This window comes from Benincasa hispida, chromosome 9 (assembly GCF_009727055.1).
Source record: "Benincasa hispida cultivar B227 chromosome 9, ASM972705v1, whole genome shotgun sequence".
NCBI lineage: Eukaryota > Viridiplantae > Streptophyta > Magnoliopsida > Cucurbitales > Cucurbitaceae > Benincasa > Benincasa hispida.
The window spans coordinates 11,141,579-11,158,299 of record NC_052357.1 but is presented as its reverse complement, the minus strand read 5'-3'; the positions used below and the strand labels follow the sequence as shown (position 1 = coordinate 11,158,299).

The 16,721-nt window shown below is 33.0% G+C and overlaps 1 protein-coding gene across 1 annotated transcript; it reads right to left on the bottom strand.

The window, feature by feature from the left end:
• Positions 1-7,888: 7,888 nt before the first annotated feature.
• On the bottom strand, positions 7,889-11,363 carry LOC120084799 (photosynthetic NDH subunit of subcomplex B 1, chloroplastic). The gene is made up of 6 exons (XM_039040618.1): positions 10,678-11,363; positions 9,627-9,817; positions 8,829-9,086; positions 8,578-8,683; positions 8,311-8,396; positions 7,889-8,185 (listed from the first exon to the last, which is right to left on the bottom strand). The coding sequence occupies exons 1-6, from the start codon at positions 11,275-11,277 to the stop codon at positions 8,014-8,016; spliced, it is 1,413 nt and encodes a 470-aa protein (XP_038896546.1). The 5' UTR covers positions 11,278-11,363; the 3' UTR covers positions 7,889-8,013.
• Between the last annotated feature and the right edge of the window lie 5,358 nt (positions 11,364-16,721).

Genomic DNA, 16,721 nt, shown 5'->3' with positions numbered 1-16,721 from the left:
GGATCCTGGTTTCTTCCACTGTGCATTGGTATCTTCCACAACTGGTATCAAAGCATCAATAAGCATTCAATTCGGTTTAATTTTGGTTTGGTGGGCGTTTTATATGAAAAATATGAAACTGCTATACTGATATGGTTCTTTCAGTTTTGGCCTATAATTTCTCTCTAATTTCTTATTTAAATTTTTAATTGGCTCTTGCTTGATGAGCTTTAATATGTTCCCAAGAGTTTGTAATTTATTTGGAGTCATTATAGTTGAAATTAAGCTGTATATCGAAGAAAAAAACGAAAAGGTCGAGTTGTAGATTCCAAAAAATCAGCCTCGGTTCATATCGTCATTGAGCTTCAGTAGCTAAATGATTGTGTAGCTTTGAGTGTTGATCATTGAGGTGTTGTGCGCTAGACGGCCGTGTACCTGCTGGAGCTAAGCGATGCGTTGTATTGCTATACGATGACATTATATGATCGTGTAGCTTTGGGTGGGAGCTAAGCGGTGCGGTGAAGAGCTATACGATAGCGCTGAGCGATCGCTTACCACAACCGTTTACCTTTGATCCGGAGCTAAACGATGCGTTGAGATGCTAAGCGATAGCACTACGCAATCGTTTACCTTTATGCGGCAGCTAAGCGATGCGTCGAGNTGCTAAGCGATAGCACTACGCAATCGTTTACCTTTATGCGGCAGCTAAGCGATGCGTCGAGATGCTAAGTGATAGCACTACACGACCGCTTATCTATATGCAGCAACTAGGCGATGCATTGAATGCTATGCGATGGAATTAAACGATCACTTATCTTTTACGCGCACTAAACGATCGACTTCAGGCGTTAGATGATGGAGCTAAGCGAACGTGTAGTAAATTGTCTGTGCTAAATGATGGAGCTGCGGGATGGTGTTAGACACTAAGCGATCGTGTGGCTTCCTTTGGCACTAGACGATGACACTATGCGATAGAAGGAAAATACTACACAATCGTATAGCTTTGCTAAATGATCAAGAAAATACTAAACGATCAGGAAAAATGCAAGACGATGGTTGTCCTTACTAAACGACGAGACTTAGTGAGATGTTGAACATGAGCGAGAGCTGTCGGTTCGACCAGTTCTCTTGTGGTCCGGTCCGATTCAGCATCGAATGGTTTTTGGCTGGTTTGGTTCAGACGGTTCGGGTCCGGTTCAAACTATTTGAGTTCGTTTTAGAGTGGTTCGAGCGGTCCAGGAGCAGTTCATAAGCTGCTTTGTAATAATTAGGTTTTGTTTGCTTGTTTTTGCCAAAACTAAAACCATATCATTTAGGGTTTAATTATTTATGCATGTGATGTATGTTATAATTAAATAAATCTTGTATGTGCATATAATATGCCATGTAGATTTAAAATCCCACCATAGGAAGCATGCTACATGCATTGAAAGTATGTTATAAAATGTTATATATATAGTATGCATGTTAGAGTTTCTTTTATTTAATATAATAGCTATATTAGATAATGAATGCCTTTATTATTTTTCGTGGATGTTTAGCATGTCTAAAATTTTGTAAGCTGTTATAAAATTGGATTAGATGTTTAAAATCCATAACAAAGAACACCTACATGCTCATTTAGGTTAACCGCTTGTTTTAATAGTTAAAATAGGTCGTTAAAACTTGTAAAACTAGGGTTACAAACTTAACTGGTATATAATCATGTTGAAGGCTGGGGGTATTTAAGTTGATGGTCTACGAAATCTCCTACCTGGGGACTATGACCGAATAATTGAGCGTGGTAACCAGTTTTATGAGCATTCGTGAGCGGTGTGAGGTAATAAAATTGGTTTATCACCTAGACATCGTAGGTTTAAAATCCATTTATATGTATTGTACTTGGAAAAACCACCTAGACTTAGGGTTGTTTTTATTAGCAAAAAAAAAAAGCTAAGTATAAATTTACCCAAATATTTAGAACACTTCAGTGGGAGAATAAAAGTTATTAGCTCTCACGTCCTCAAGAGTTCACACCGTGAGATCCATGCTCAACTTTTTGTCGATTTTACCTCGACTGCTCCATATGGAAAGTGTTTGCATGGGTCAATAACAAGGTGAATGAGGGAATTCGTTCATAGTAAGTGGATGAAAGAAATGTGTCAAAATTGTCCTACGGTCTCCTCCATTAGTTTGAACCATGAGATTCTTATGTTGCGTTGCTGTCGTTTTTATGCGGCATTAGCTAGTCATTAATCGCGGCAATCTCTACGGAGGGTTGTAACATAGGATTTGGAACAACCCAGGTTTTAGTAAAATGAATAGGGTCTTATAATTCCATCTTGGGTATTGTCTTCTATTTCGGAGGCATACTCATACCATTCTGTAAGATTTGAAAATGGCGAGTTTACACTTACAAGATTTATTAAGTGTTAGTAATGATCTTAATCGAAAACGATAACTAAATGACTATCGGCATATGAGTTATTCTAGAGATAGTATTTGGTCAAGAATTGTCTTGCTTTTGTGAAGGAATTCTTGACTGCCCTACGATAGTATTTGTTTTAAATCACTTAAGTATCATTGCAAAAATAATGATCATGGGTACATTATCACTTTGCTAAAATATGATTGGATTTAAAAGCAATTCACTTATAAAATTTGTTTATAATTTCAGAATGACGAGTTCAATTATATAATTGTTGGCTTCAGACAAGCTGATTTGGGACAACTATGTAACCTGGAAATCGAATTTGAACATAATACTCACGATAGAGAACGATTTGAGATTTGTCTTAACGGAGGAATGTCCTCCCATTTCTAGCTTAAGTTCCAACCGAACTGTTCGGGAAGCGTTTAATAGATGGATCAGGGCAAATGATAAAGCCTGTGCTTATATTCTTGCCAGCCTGTTTGACGTTTTGGCGAAAAAACACGAGGATATGAGTACTGCCAAAGAGATTATGGAATCTTTGAGAGGGATGTTTGGACAACCGTCCTTCACCTTGAGGCATGATGCTATCAAATACGTTTACTATAGTCGCCTGAAAGAGTGGACCAATGTTCGTGAACATATCCTGGACATGATGGTCCACTTTAATGTGGTTAAAGTGAACGATGCTATGATGGATGAGAGAAGCCAAGTTGGCTTTATTCTAGAATCTCTTCCGAAGAGTTTTCTGCAATTTTGTACCAATGCCTTGATGAATAAAATCGAATATAACTTGACAACTCTATTGAATGAGCTACAGGCTTTTCAGACCATGTTGAGAACTAAGAGTCTGGAACCAGAAGTACATGTTGCTTCTGCTGAGAAGAGAGGAATGTCCTCCAAGCCTGAAGTTGCCTCATCTTCGCAGACTAAGAGTATTCCAGCGAAGAAATACAAAGGGAAAAGGAAAAAGAAGCCTACTAGCAAGAAGAGCAAGAAAACCACTACAGAGAAAGGAAAATGTTTCCACTGCAACGAACAAGGGCACTGGAAGAGAAATTGCCCTAAATATCTTACAGAGAAGAAAGCAAAGAAAGCTAAGCAAGCAACTTAGTACCTGAAGACCGCTTACTCAGCTAGACCAGTAGGAGATGTTCTTGATGAGGATGTTATTACCTGCTTTTTGAAGTTTTGTAATGAACATATTGTACATATTTTTGTTTTGAATGAAATGTTTATTTTCAGAAAATATGTTTGTTCTATCTCATAGCAACTTTTGTTAAGAATCAAATTTTTAAAAATCATTTGCAAATATTCAGATATTTAAACGGCTAAGATTGAAGTATAATAAATTTAAGATTTCTATATCTGACTATTAACAAGAGTTGTTAAGGCGTGTCAGACGCATCAAAGAGTTGAGAGTACTTCAATGTCGTGGGAGGAAAGTGTGCTTCCTGGCCATTGTTGAGAATTAGGTGCATTCCTCATATAGTTTAATTAAAAGCTATTTGTACACTAATGTGTTTACAATGATTCTCTCAGCTAAAGTGTTTAAGAATCATCTAGTAAGACTAGAAATACCAGAGGTTAATAACCTAGGGCAGGTGGGAGAAATATCGGGTATGGGATACTGAATGGTAAAATCATGAGTATGGGATGCCCTAGTTTATTGTATTTCTCTATAAAACTCAGAAACTCAGTCTTATATATCGGATATATAAGTTACCATTGGAGTTTTAGTCTAAGTGGGAGTTTGTTGGGTTTTATGTCCTAAAACTCATGGTTTGTAAACAAAAGAACTTATTCTGAGAATTCAATAAAGTTGTTATTAAATATATTGTTTTTTTAGAAATCCAATAAACCTAAGTCCTTTGACTATTATATGAATACTTGAACTTTATTTGGAGACATATAAGTGGATCAGGTTCGAGTAAATAGTCAAAAATAATCTATAGTATATGAATAAGGTTGGGTACCTTATTTTGGTAACACTATTGGATGCGACCTACTCTGTAGTTGTTATAAAGAGTTGTAAAGTGCTACAAACGGATCCTAATTCGTTCATGTTAGGACATGAGGAGTGGGGGTGTCCTGTGTAAATGAGTTTTGTGCAAGATTGAGCCACGAAACCAGTCACTCTTACTTTATAACGTTGTTTACTGTTTAAGACTGACTATTTCAAAGCGATGACCTAGGTAACTTAATCTTAATCCTGAGCTAACTTTGAACTTTTGTTTGTTCGAGATTATCCTTTGATCTGCAAATGGTGAGAGTAGACCAACTGCCTCTGCTCAATAAGCTTACCATTTTGGGGATAAGACCGAATGAATAGCTAGGAATATAGGGTGCAAGAGGGAATTCACTCCTACCCGATTAGAATCAGTAGAGAGGTTGTTCCCTCTAAGTACTGATTCTCGGTCTTAAACAAGAGGCCTCACCCTTTCATTGGCTTGAGAGGGATTTGATTTGTTGATTGGATCACAAATCAATTGTTCATTAGGGGATCAGTAGAACTTAAGGAACAAAAGGTAATTTCAGGAGTAAAACAGATATTCGACCCAACCGTTATTATGAGCAACCTATGAAGGGTTAACTTACTAATCATGGCTATATCGAGTGGACATAATATATCTACAGTGAGGGGAATTCAGCTATGGGTTTTAGTGGAATCACCCATTAGTTAACGAATCAGTATTAAATCGGTCTAATGAGTTCAACCAATTAATTTCAGATCGTTGGAGCCCATGATCTGTAGGTCCACGATGGAGTTCAGTTAATTCCATCTGTAGATCCACTAGCTCGTGAATGGATTAATTTTAGAATAGCATGATAAGTCAATTTGAAGTGTTCAAATTAGAATTAAATGAAATTGGAGAAATAATATTTAAATATGATTTAAATATTTGAAGATGGAATTGTGTAAGATTAATATAATATTTGATATTAAATTAATTAGAATTATTTAAATTGTTTAAAAAATTATTTATTAATTTTATTAAGAAAAATAATTTATGAAATTAATTTTGTAAAATTAATAATATAAAATAATTTATGAAATTAATTTTGTAAAATTAATAATATTTTCAGTTTTATTAAATAAAATTGATTTATGAAATCCATTTTGATAAAATTGAAAAAGAAAAGAAAAACACAAAAGTTGGAAAATTGATCTTCCATTGTCTTCATGAACTAGCTCACCAACAACCCACTTTAACTCTTCACTAACTCCAAGCATGAGCTGCATCTCATGCAGAAAATTTCTTTGCATGAATGTCTGCAATATATTGAAGAGATTGTAGTGTTTTAAAGGGAATGCAATCAAACAAATTTTTGTAAATAATTCGTGAGAAAAGAAGGTTATTCTTCTGTTGGGTTGCTGCTGTGATCTTCTCCAAATTTCCTTAATTCCAGCTTAATTTGATTCCCACTACTCAATCTTGAGCACCAAGAGGATAGTAGGGAAGATCTTGGGGTGGTCTACAACAAGATTCTGTGGAGATTTGCAGTTGGTTCAAAGCTTAGAGGAAGTTCTTCAAAAGTATGTCATGAAACTCATTTATTTCTATTAAAACATGTTTTCTTTTCTGCCAAAATCAATGAATTAGAGTGCTTATGGATTATGGTTTCTTTCACTGCGAATTGGTATCTTCCAATATTTTCATTGGTTTATTGGTGCATGACTCTTCCAGATCTCTAAAAGGGGCGAGTTTTAGGAAGATTTTCCATGAATGGTCCATCAAGCTGCTCGAAACTCAAGCAATTATCGATGGACTAGCTTATCTATCTTTTTCTGATTTCCCTTTCCCTCTCTCTATCGTATAGAATCTGATGCTAGAAAGGTAGTGAATTTAATAAATAATCTCTCGATTGATTTTAATGTAAAGAATGCAAATGAGGAAATTTTGGCATTGACGAGTTGGTTAGTTCCCATCTAGGAGCGAGCATCGGTCGATCGGAGTCGGATTTTTGACCAAGCCGCCACCGAACCAATTATGGTCAGTTTAGTAAATATTTGAACCGACCTCGACCGTCGAGGAGTAAAAGTCAGTCGGTTTGGTCGGTTTTGTTCTTTGTTTTTTGAAAATTTTTAATTTGACATTTTCTCAAATCGACACCGACCGACTTCTCTCCTTCTCTAATCGACCGATTTTGGTTCGATCGGTCGGCTCAATTTTTCGGTCTATATCATGCTCACCCCTAGTCCCATCTTTTTCTTGTATTATTCTCACATGTAACAAGACTGCTCACTTCGTAACCTGGTATGTTGTTAGGTTCACTATTTTTTTCTTTTTTTTATTCTCATTCGAAGATGTTGGACGTAAGACATAGTTGGTCTTCTGATTCTTCGGGTTGGATTTTGGAAGTAATTATTGATGACTTATTTCCTTCGTCCTTTTGAGGTGGGTTTTCACGAATTTCCATCTAAAATTAAAAAATAAAAAACCAAACTCTATTTTATGTTGATTTTTTTTTGTTTTTTCATTTGGACTCTCTTCCAAATAAAATTGGCACCTTTATTCTTTTTCTTACACATTATTAGTATTATTTTTTTTAGTACAAATTGAGGTGAAGGGATTTGAACTATGGATCTCTTGGTCCTATGTCTATTTTATGTTGAAATTTTTTATTTTTTGTTTTACATTTTGAATGAAATTGGAGGTAGAGGGATTTGATCTACGAACGAACCTCTTGGTCCTCAGTACATACAAATGCCAATTGAGCTAAGCCCTTGTTGGCTACACCATTATTAATATTAAGGTATAAGTATAAGGGTTGTTTTCAAATAAAGAAAAATGAACCAACTTATTTATAAATATAGCAAAATCACTATCTATCCGTGATAGACTGTGATTGACATCTATCAGTATCGCAGTGACAGTGACATTTTGTTAAACTTGAAAATATTTTCAAAAATTTTACTATTTAAAATAATTACCTTGGTAATAATACATTTTTTGTTACTAAAATATTGGATTGGTATCTATTGTTGTTGTTGTAAAAGTTAATATAAAAGTTTTAAAAATTATACGGATTTAGATTAAAAGTAAATGTAAAGTAAAATGCAAATGGCCTTTTTCTTACCTTATTTTAATTTTGAAACTTAAGCTCAATTAGGATTCTACTAAAAATAACTCATAAAAAAAGCCCAACCTTTATCAAGTAATAAAAGAGTGGAAGAAAAAAATTAAGACCCATCTTAGTTCTTAAACTTTCGAGTTTGTTTTATTTTGATCTTCGAACTTTCAAAATGTTTGTTATTTAATGTTTGTTTTATTTCCATCCTTAGACTTTTAAAACGTCTATGTTAGTTTACAAACTCTTTTAGAAAAATAATCATTTTAACCCTTTCTTTGATCTATGCTACTTTTAAGAAAACAATGTGTGTGTGGAACTATTTAGCTGCTAGTTTTGGAGGGGGGAAAACGATATTAGATGTTTACCAAAACAAGCCACTCATGAAGAAAAAGGAAAACAGCTGTGAAAAAACTACACCAGACAGAAAATATACAATTACTCTTCTTCATTGCCAATGCTTTGATTTACAACTGATGGTAACAAAGGTGAAACAAAATGAAAGAATATCAAGATGATAAGCAGAAATAGGGTAAGAAATATCTATAATGTCATTGAAAAGCAAGAGCTAGAGGCACTTCAAAACTCTGTATGGCCTTTTTAACTGTTCCCAGATCGATGTCGGTTAGTCGTCCTGTTGCTGATGAAACTGTGATACATCTCTTTGCTTCGGCATCGGGAACAAATAATTTTGCTTTCTCTTCAGAGCAAAACAAGGCAATGCTGCAAACACATTGGTACCATAGAGAGATGTCAAGCACAGTTCTTTCCATACTACTAGCAGATGGAAGATTTTAAGATCAGTAAGCAAACTATTGAGTTCCTGTGAAGGAGAAACAGATCAATACCTTGGTTTTTCTCGAGCAATGGCGAGTTGGACAGCAGCTGTGTTGGTAGCTATTACACCGGCCGAGTCGTTAATGAGAGCAGCTAGCTGCAGATTCCAGATGAAAATGATGTGTTTAGATAATTCACTTTTCTCGACTATTTTTTTTTAACCATAAACTCCCTATCATTCTTCCTTCCTTTCTTAGTTAAAACATTGTGTTTTTTGTATTCATCCTTTTACAGTTTACGCTTCACACTAAAAGAGAAGGATGGGTCATTATGGATACCTGTCCTGGGGTCGTGATAAATACGATACTTGCATCATCTCCGACCTCCTCCTCAACATTTTCCCTTTCCTTTTCATGTGGAATGACAAAAACTGGCTTGAATCCCCTGCCATTTACATTCATTAAACATTATCATCAGAAAATAGTGAGAGAAAAAGCAGCATCATGTTACTTTTTATTTCCTTCAGTCCATTTATATAAGCCTATAATTCATCCTCTATTTACTGATGAAGCAAGATATTAATACCTACCTAACAGCATTGGCTATTTCTGCCCAGGCTTGAATGGGTAGCAAGCTATCAGTATCACCTTTGGACTGCATTGAGGCTTTTGAATCTGATTCTATTCCATGAATCACAATATATTTTCCTTTCTCAGCACCTGCTTTCTTATATTTTTCCGCCACAACCTCCTTCAATTTTCTTGAAATTGAAACTTTAAGTGGAGGAACAGGATGCCTGGGAACGCTGCGGAATGGCCTCCCTAACCAATCAACCATTTGATGATACCTAAATCATGAAAATGAGCTTTCAAGGCATCAGAAAGGTAGAAGTTTGAGCTAGCTATTTCTCTTTCGTTCATCAGTTTTCACATAGAAACTACTTATTGTCCTCGGATAAAAACCATACTTCACTCATTTAGAGGCAAACGCTGCTCCCCACATATCATATAGGATCGTACATTTTGAGTTAACTAAGAGACAAATGACTGAATTCTTCTGAATTTAAAACAGTAAACACTACTAAACCTAGAAGCTTAAATTGATAAGTTACGGTATTATACTAAACCTAAAAGCTTATATTGATAAGTTATAGAATATATAACATATTCCACATACATTCTTCACATCTTCCTTGTGGTTTAGAAAATAAGCCTGACATCCCAGCGAGTGACTATCAATATAATATAGAAAAGACAATGGCATTGCTAAGAACTTGAACAGATAAAGTAACTCCCACTCCAATGCTGTGTCAAACTAATACTAAGCTCAAAAGCTAATATGAAAAACTTTGTACAAATTCATAACAAAAAACATAAAATATTCTCACATGTTGAACCCTCCCTCAGAAAGATTAGAGCTATCTGGCTTAAATGTTTCAGACAAGAAAAGCCCTGCTCCAGCAGCATTCACATCTGGGTAAATGTAGCTCACTCTGTCTCTGGCTGTAGTCATAAACAAAAATACAGCATGCCCAAGCCCTGCTAGCTTGGTTGACAAGACCATGTCATAGTACCTACCCTGCAACAACAATGAGACCTGTTACACCACTCAAATCAGTTCCAATTTCTCCTATTCTCATTTAACTAAGTTTAAACCCTACAAACCCCAACATTATTCAATGTGACCGCCCTGATGACGCTTTGGTGTAGGTTCAAATTTTGTTTATCACTAACAACATGATAGAACCCAATACATTAAAATATAAACGGTAACTAAACTACAGGATAATCAAGTAATTTGAGGTACTTGGACCCTTCCCTCTTGAGATCACTCTCAAGTCCTAATTCATTCACCAAAATATTGTCTAGCTTCTCCTTTTCTCCCACTCACAATTTATAATCAATAGCATAACAACCTCTCTAACTACTTACTAGCATACCCTTAACATCCTATTAACACCCTAATGCAATTTCTATCACAACCATTTTTCAATCTCGAAAACCCTGGCCTACATCACCATTCAATATTTCTCAACCCACTATTCGCCAAACCACTTGGACCCTAGGGCCAATGTCAGTAGGATCACCTAGTCATGCTTCATAGTTAGAAAAACGAAGAAGGTGTAACTGCATCCCACTCAGTCAAAGAAAGTTGTTGAAGACTTGGCCAAGATGGGCAATAAATACTTTTCGAGAGATCTCGTCCAAATCACTAGTATGGCTATCAAAATTATGATCATCATGAAATTTCCATATCCAAGTAGAAGTATCGTGATCTAAGCTATTCTTATCGAGAAACGACCCACTCTAGCCCATTTCTTGAAAGAAGTTTCTATAAGATCCCAATATTAAAATCTTTCTTACATCTAACCGTGTAGAATCGCTAGCAATATTGTTCTATCCAAATTCAAGGTCAATTATTGGAGAGAATGAACCAACCTTGAGCAATCCAACCATGTCAGTATACTCCGCTGGTTCAGGAAAATAATCATCCGGATCATATACATTAGACCATCGCACATTCTTATTCAATTCATAAGTCTGTTTGCCCCTCGCCGAAGCCACCACATCAATTTGAACACCAGGGTACCGATCCTTAAGCAATTGAATCGCCGGAAAGAACAGAAGGTTCTCATAGACGCCGCCGGACATCACACAGCAGCACCGCCGCACATCTCCCCGGAGCTTGAGGCCCAGAGAAGCGATTTCCACCATATAACCCTGAGGAAATTTCAAGAACCCATATGGATTGTTGGGATTGTCCGGCGGCCTAGGGTCCTCTTCCTGCTTCCCATCAGCGAAGAGAGAGCCGTATTCCATCTCCGGATCATCCCCGTCGTCGAAAGGGTCGAGCCATTGATTCTTCTTGGAACTGGGGATTAGAAGTTTTGAGGAGGATGAGGAAGAAGTGGAGAGAGAAATGTCTGGTGGGGCTAGAAAAAGCGGTTTAGTGAAGTGGGTTGAAGGAGAAGAAGGTGAAAAGCTTGAAGTGGGGGAAAATGGCGGAAGGGATTTGGTGGGTAGAGAAGAAGTAGCCATGGATGGGTGTTGGGAGGTAGCTTTTCGGGGGATTTGGATTGAAATTCCATAACGTTTAGGCAATTTGATCTTCGGAATGTGTGGAAGAAAGGCTTGGATTTGGATAAGCCTTTCATTCCCGCTAAAAGTTTCTTTTAATATATTAGGAAAATATCACTTTTTAGCCCGAGAAAATTTAGGGGTGTGTGGCTCACTAAAGTTGAGTTAGTTGGTATAATATACTAATTCATTGTTTAACCCACAAACTTTAAATGTTGGTAGAGTTAGGTTGGTATATTTTACCAACTCACCCCAACTTTCCCTTCTTTCCCATGTTTCCAATGGTCCTACCTATCAACTACTATCGCACTTCAAGTACTAACTCTGGGCTCCGATAACCACATCCGATGACAACTCTGGACTCCCACAACCACCTCCAATGACAACTCTGACGACCAACTCTGGACTCCAATAACCACCTCCGATGACAATTTCGACGACGAGATTCGGACTCCGACAACCACCTCCGATGACAGCTTCGACGACCAACTCCAAGCTTTGACAACCTTCACGCGACCAACTCCGACAACCAATTATGGCCTCCGAAAATCACCTCCGATGACCACCTTCATGCTACCAACTCCGACGACCAATTGGCTTCAACAACGAACTTTGATGACCAACTCCAACAACCACCTCTGACTACAAACTCCAACGAAAATCACCTTTGATGATCACCTTTGAGCGAGCAACTCCGATGACCAACTCGAGGCATCGACAACCACCTTCAACGACAAACTCCGACAATCAACTCAAATACCACCTTCATGCAACTAACTTCGAACTCCGACAGTCACCTCCGACTACAATCTCTAGCAAAAATCATCTTCGATGATCAACTTCAACGACCACTTTCGTCCGACCAACTCCAGGATTCGAAAACCATCTCCGATGATAAATTTGAACAACCAACTCCAATACACCTTCATGTGACAAACTTCAGGCTCCGACAACCACCTCTGACTACAAACTCCAACAAAAATCATCTTCGATAATCAACTTCGACAACCACTTTCGACTACTATAAGACTGATGACTGTTAAAATATGTTGTAAGATTGTTGACTATATAAAAAATATTATTTTGTCTGCATTAAATGCAATATTTATACGTAATGAATTCACGTATTAAGAATATTTTAAAAAAAAAGTATGTATGTAATTAAAAAGTATGTAACATATAACAAAAAAAACTATAAAAATGAAAAGAAAAAAAATCCTGAAACATTTTCCAATAAGAATTAGTGAAAATAGGAGATGATTCTCCAAACTTAGAGGAAATGAAAGTGAAACGGTTGAAGAAATGTGGTGACATTCATTTGGTTGTTACGATGATGAGGGAGATTTAATTAAAAATATTTATGACATAGTAAAAAATATAAAGCAACAATGAGAAGAAGATGATAATGAAATTCGTGGAGAAAAATTAGCTAATCAAAAGTTTTGATTTTGCTTTCTCATTTTATTTAACCATATTTCTAGCAGAAATGTAATGAGTTAATTGTTGTTCATTGTCAGAAAAAGGAAGAGAGAAAGAAAGAAAGAAAGAAAGAAAGAAAGAAAAGTTTCAAAAATTAAAAGAAAAAAATTGCAATCCATATTTTATTCAAACAAATATGGGTAGAATTATTGAATAAAAAAGTTTTAAAACAAAAATAGTAATCATAAAAGTATATATTAAAAATTCAAAAAACTGCATCAGATACCCAAACATATGAAATCAACTCTGCACCTCAAATATAGAGATATGAACTCGGACCAAATAACTCTACACCATAATCACATACACATGAATTTCACAAACATATGAACTCTAGATATCCTATCTCAACTCAGCGTTCCAATCAGCCCTTAGTCTTAATATTATATTTATGATTTTGTAAAGATTTAATCTCTATCATAAAAAAATTCATCGAACTTAGTTATCAGTTTTTATTATGTGACTACTTAATCTTTATAATTTTATAAAAAGATTTTACCCTTAACATATTTATTAATTTACATGTATGAGAACTTTCATTAAATTTTAGTAGTATTTTTCACTTCAAGACTATATTGTTATAAATTGGAAAGTACAAAAACTAAATTTATATTATTTAAATATAGATACTAAATTGTTACAAACTTAGGAGTATATAGACTAAATTGTTATAAGTATAGAGACAATATTGTTATTTTCATGAAAGTTCACGACCAAAGGTGATTTTTAACCTAACATTTTTCTTCTTTTTTATAATAAAAAGTTCAATTACATTGTAAGATTAAAATCATGTCTATTTTAGGCCTACTTTAAATTTTTTATATAAAAATATATTGCATAACTTGAATGACATAACCATTATACTATTGATCTTGGTTCAATTCTCCTACTCCTATTTTTAAAAGAAAAAAAAAAACTTTTATAGTATAGAAAAGAGTAGTCAAGTACACTCCAATAATAAAAAAAATTGTTTTATCTCATACAAGCATTGTAGTGTAGATAACAACTTCAATCACTTTCTTTAAACTTTTATTTGTAAAATTTTAACTTTGAGTTAAATATATCTATAACATATTCAAAATGTAAAAAAAAAATGTTATATTATATATAATTTTGAATTTTATGTCTAGTCTATTTTAATTTTGTATCTATGAATTTTATAGATGGTCAAATATATCAAAAAGATATTAAACACAAAATTAAAAATTCTAAAATTTATTGACACAAAATTAAAAATTTATGGACTTATTAGACATTTTTAAAAAATTAAAAACCTATTGGATACAACATCTAAAGTTGAAAAATTATTAAACAATTTGAAAAGTTTGGAGTTGTAATAAACATAAACATCATAGTTATGGGAATAAACATGTAATCTAGTCGTGAGTAAAAAGACGGTGAAATATTGAAATGGATATAAATGTTTTGAAATTTAGTTGAATTATAATGTGATTTGATTTGATAATTACTTGGACAGATTAGACATGAAATGGACAAAATTAATTTGGAAGATTATTGTATGGGGCAAGTAATCTAATTAACTTTGGTTTGTTCAAAATTATGAATAAAGTCACATTGTTATTTAGGAAGCTGAAATGAATATTACTATTTTTCATAAGTAATAAGATATTTTGTTTGGGGTAAAGGCGAGGATCTTCCTTATTTTATTGTTTTTATTTTCTAAGTCAACATTACATGAGATGGAAATAAGGTATATACTTTAACCACTATTGAAATTTCTTGAGAGATTTTTTTTAAAAATAGAAAAATAAGAAAAAAAATATTTACACAAATAAAAAAAATATATAATTATAGTTGTGATAAACATTGTCATCAATGTCTATCATAGACGCTGATAGAAATTTATCGGTATTATTGATACAAGTTTATCACTGATAGTCGCTGATAAAAGTCTATCATTGTGTATTAGTGATAGAAATTGACAGAATTTTATCATTGATAGAGGCTGATAGAAGTCTATCAGTGATAAAAATTGATAGAAGTTCATCATTTTTACTATCAGTGATAGAAATTGATTTCTATCCGCCTCTATTAGTGATAGAAACTGATAGAAGTCTATCATTGATACTATCAGTGATAAAAATTTATACAAGTCTATCATCGATAGAAATTGATAGAAGTCTATCAGCGTCCATCGATTTTTTATCTTTTACTATTTTTGTAAATAATTTGATATTTTTTTATCTAGGAAAATTTCCCTAACATAAATTTAATTTAAAACTACAAGCACTGTTTTAATCTTTGTGTTTTTTTTAATGGAAAAGTGAGAATTTATATGCTTGATATACTGTTTACATTATTAAAAGAAAAAAAACCGTAGTTATCACCTATGTAAAATTAAGATTAAAATTACCATTTTAATTTATGTATTTTTTATTTGTTCTATTTTGATATCTATATTTAGTCACGGTACTTTTAAAAAAATTAAAAATAAATCGTTTCAATTAGTTCAATTAGTCTTCGTTCACATTTGTGAAAATATATTCTTGTAATGTTTTTTCTTATATGCAATTTATAATAGTAATTTAATCAATTTCAATAAATAATAATAATAACTTTGAAAGACTAGGTTTGAGATTGGTTAAAATTACATGAACTAAAATTGAAAAAAAATTAAACAAAAATAGAATTTAAAATATATGGACCAAACTAGTAAAATCAAATGGTCTCAATTTAATTTCTTAAACTTTTTTTTTTGTTTCTTGGTTATTATTTATAAAAGATATCTAAAACGAAATTATAACATGTTCTTGATATATAATAATAGCATGTATCTAAAAGAGACCACATTCATCGAATCGAGCATGTCCGAGTATACGAGAAACTATGAGGTTTAGTTTGAATCCCCTACCCACAATTGTATTAAAAAAACAGAGAGACCACATTTAAATTACTGCTAATTAGTCCTAAACTTTTTAATTTTTGGTCATTAGGTCTATGGACTTTAAAACTATCTACAAATTTTTTTAACTTTCAATTTTACATCCAATTGACTGAATTTTTTTAATTTTGTGTTTAATAGATCTTTGATTTATTTAACATTTTTAAAATTTCATAAAAATATATGACACAAACTTGAAAGTTTTGGGTCATATTTCAATTCTTTTTAAAAACTTTTAAATATATCAAAGATATATTAGTTTGATATATTAGATACAAAATTAAAAGTTGATAAATAAATTTGATATTTCTAAAATTAAAAAACTAAATAGAAACAAATTTAAAAGTGTTGAAACTAAACTTATAATTTACCTCTATAAAATAAATAAAGAACATAATGATTATAATAAAATTATAAAATATTCACTAAAAGAATATTGTACTAAAAAATCATAAAATGTTGTTATATGTTATAATTGCATATAATTAAGAATGGTTCAAGAATTCAAAGATACCAATTATATCAATTCATTGCATTTATATTACGAAAAACAATTAATTTTAATTTTTTTTATATTTTATATCTATGACGTATCATAAATATCTAGATTGTCTTAATCTTATCAAATTTAAGTTATTACTTAAACATATATATGTATCAATACCTTTAAAGATTTTTTTTTCTTATATATATAATTATATCAATTTTTATCGTAAATTTTTCGATCTCATCAAATTAAATTTTAAACATAAATTATATTGTAAATTTTACTTCCTTCGATATTTGCTAATTTTAACAATAAAATAAGAAAAGGATTATCTCGAAACCAATTTTCTAAAAAAAAAAATACTATACAATATTAAATATGTTAATTATGAAACGACCAACACAAGCATAACTCAATCAATATAAGATTCCTCTAATTTAGATTGTTGTATTAAAATAAAGAAAATAAAAACATTAAATATGCATGCAGATAATTTAATGACCCTTTTTCTAAATGAAAGTCTATCAAAGAGTAAAA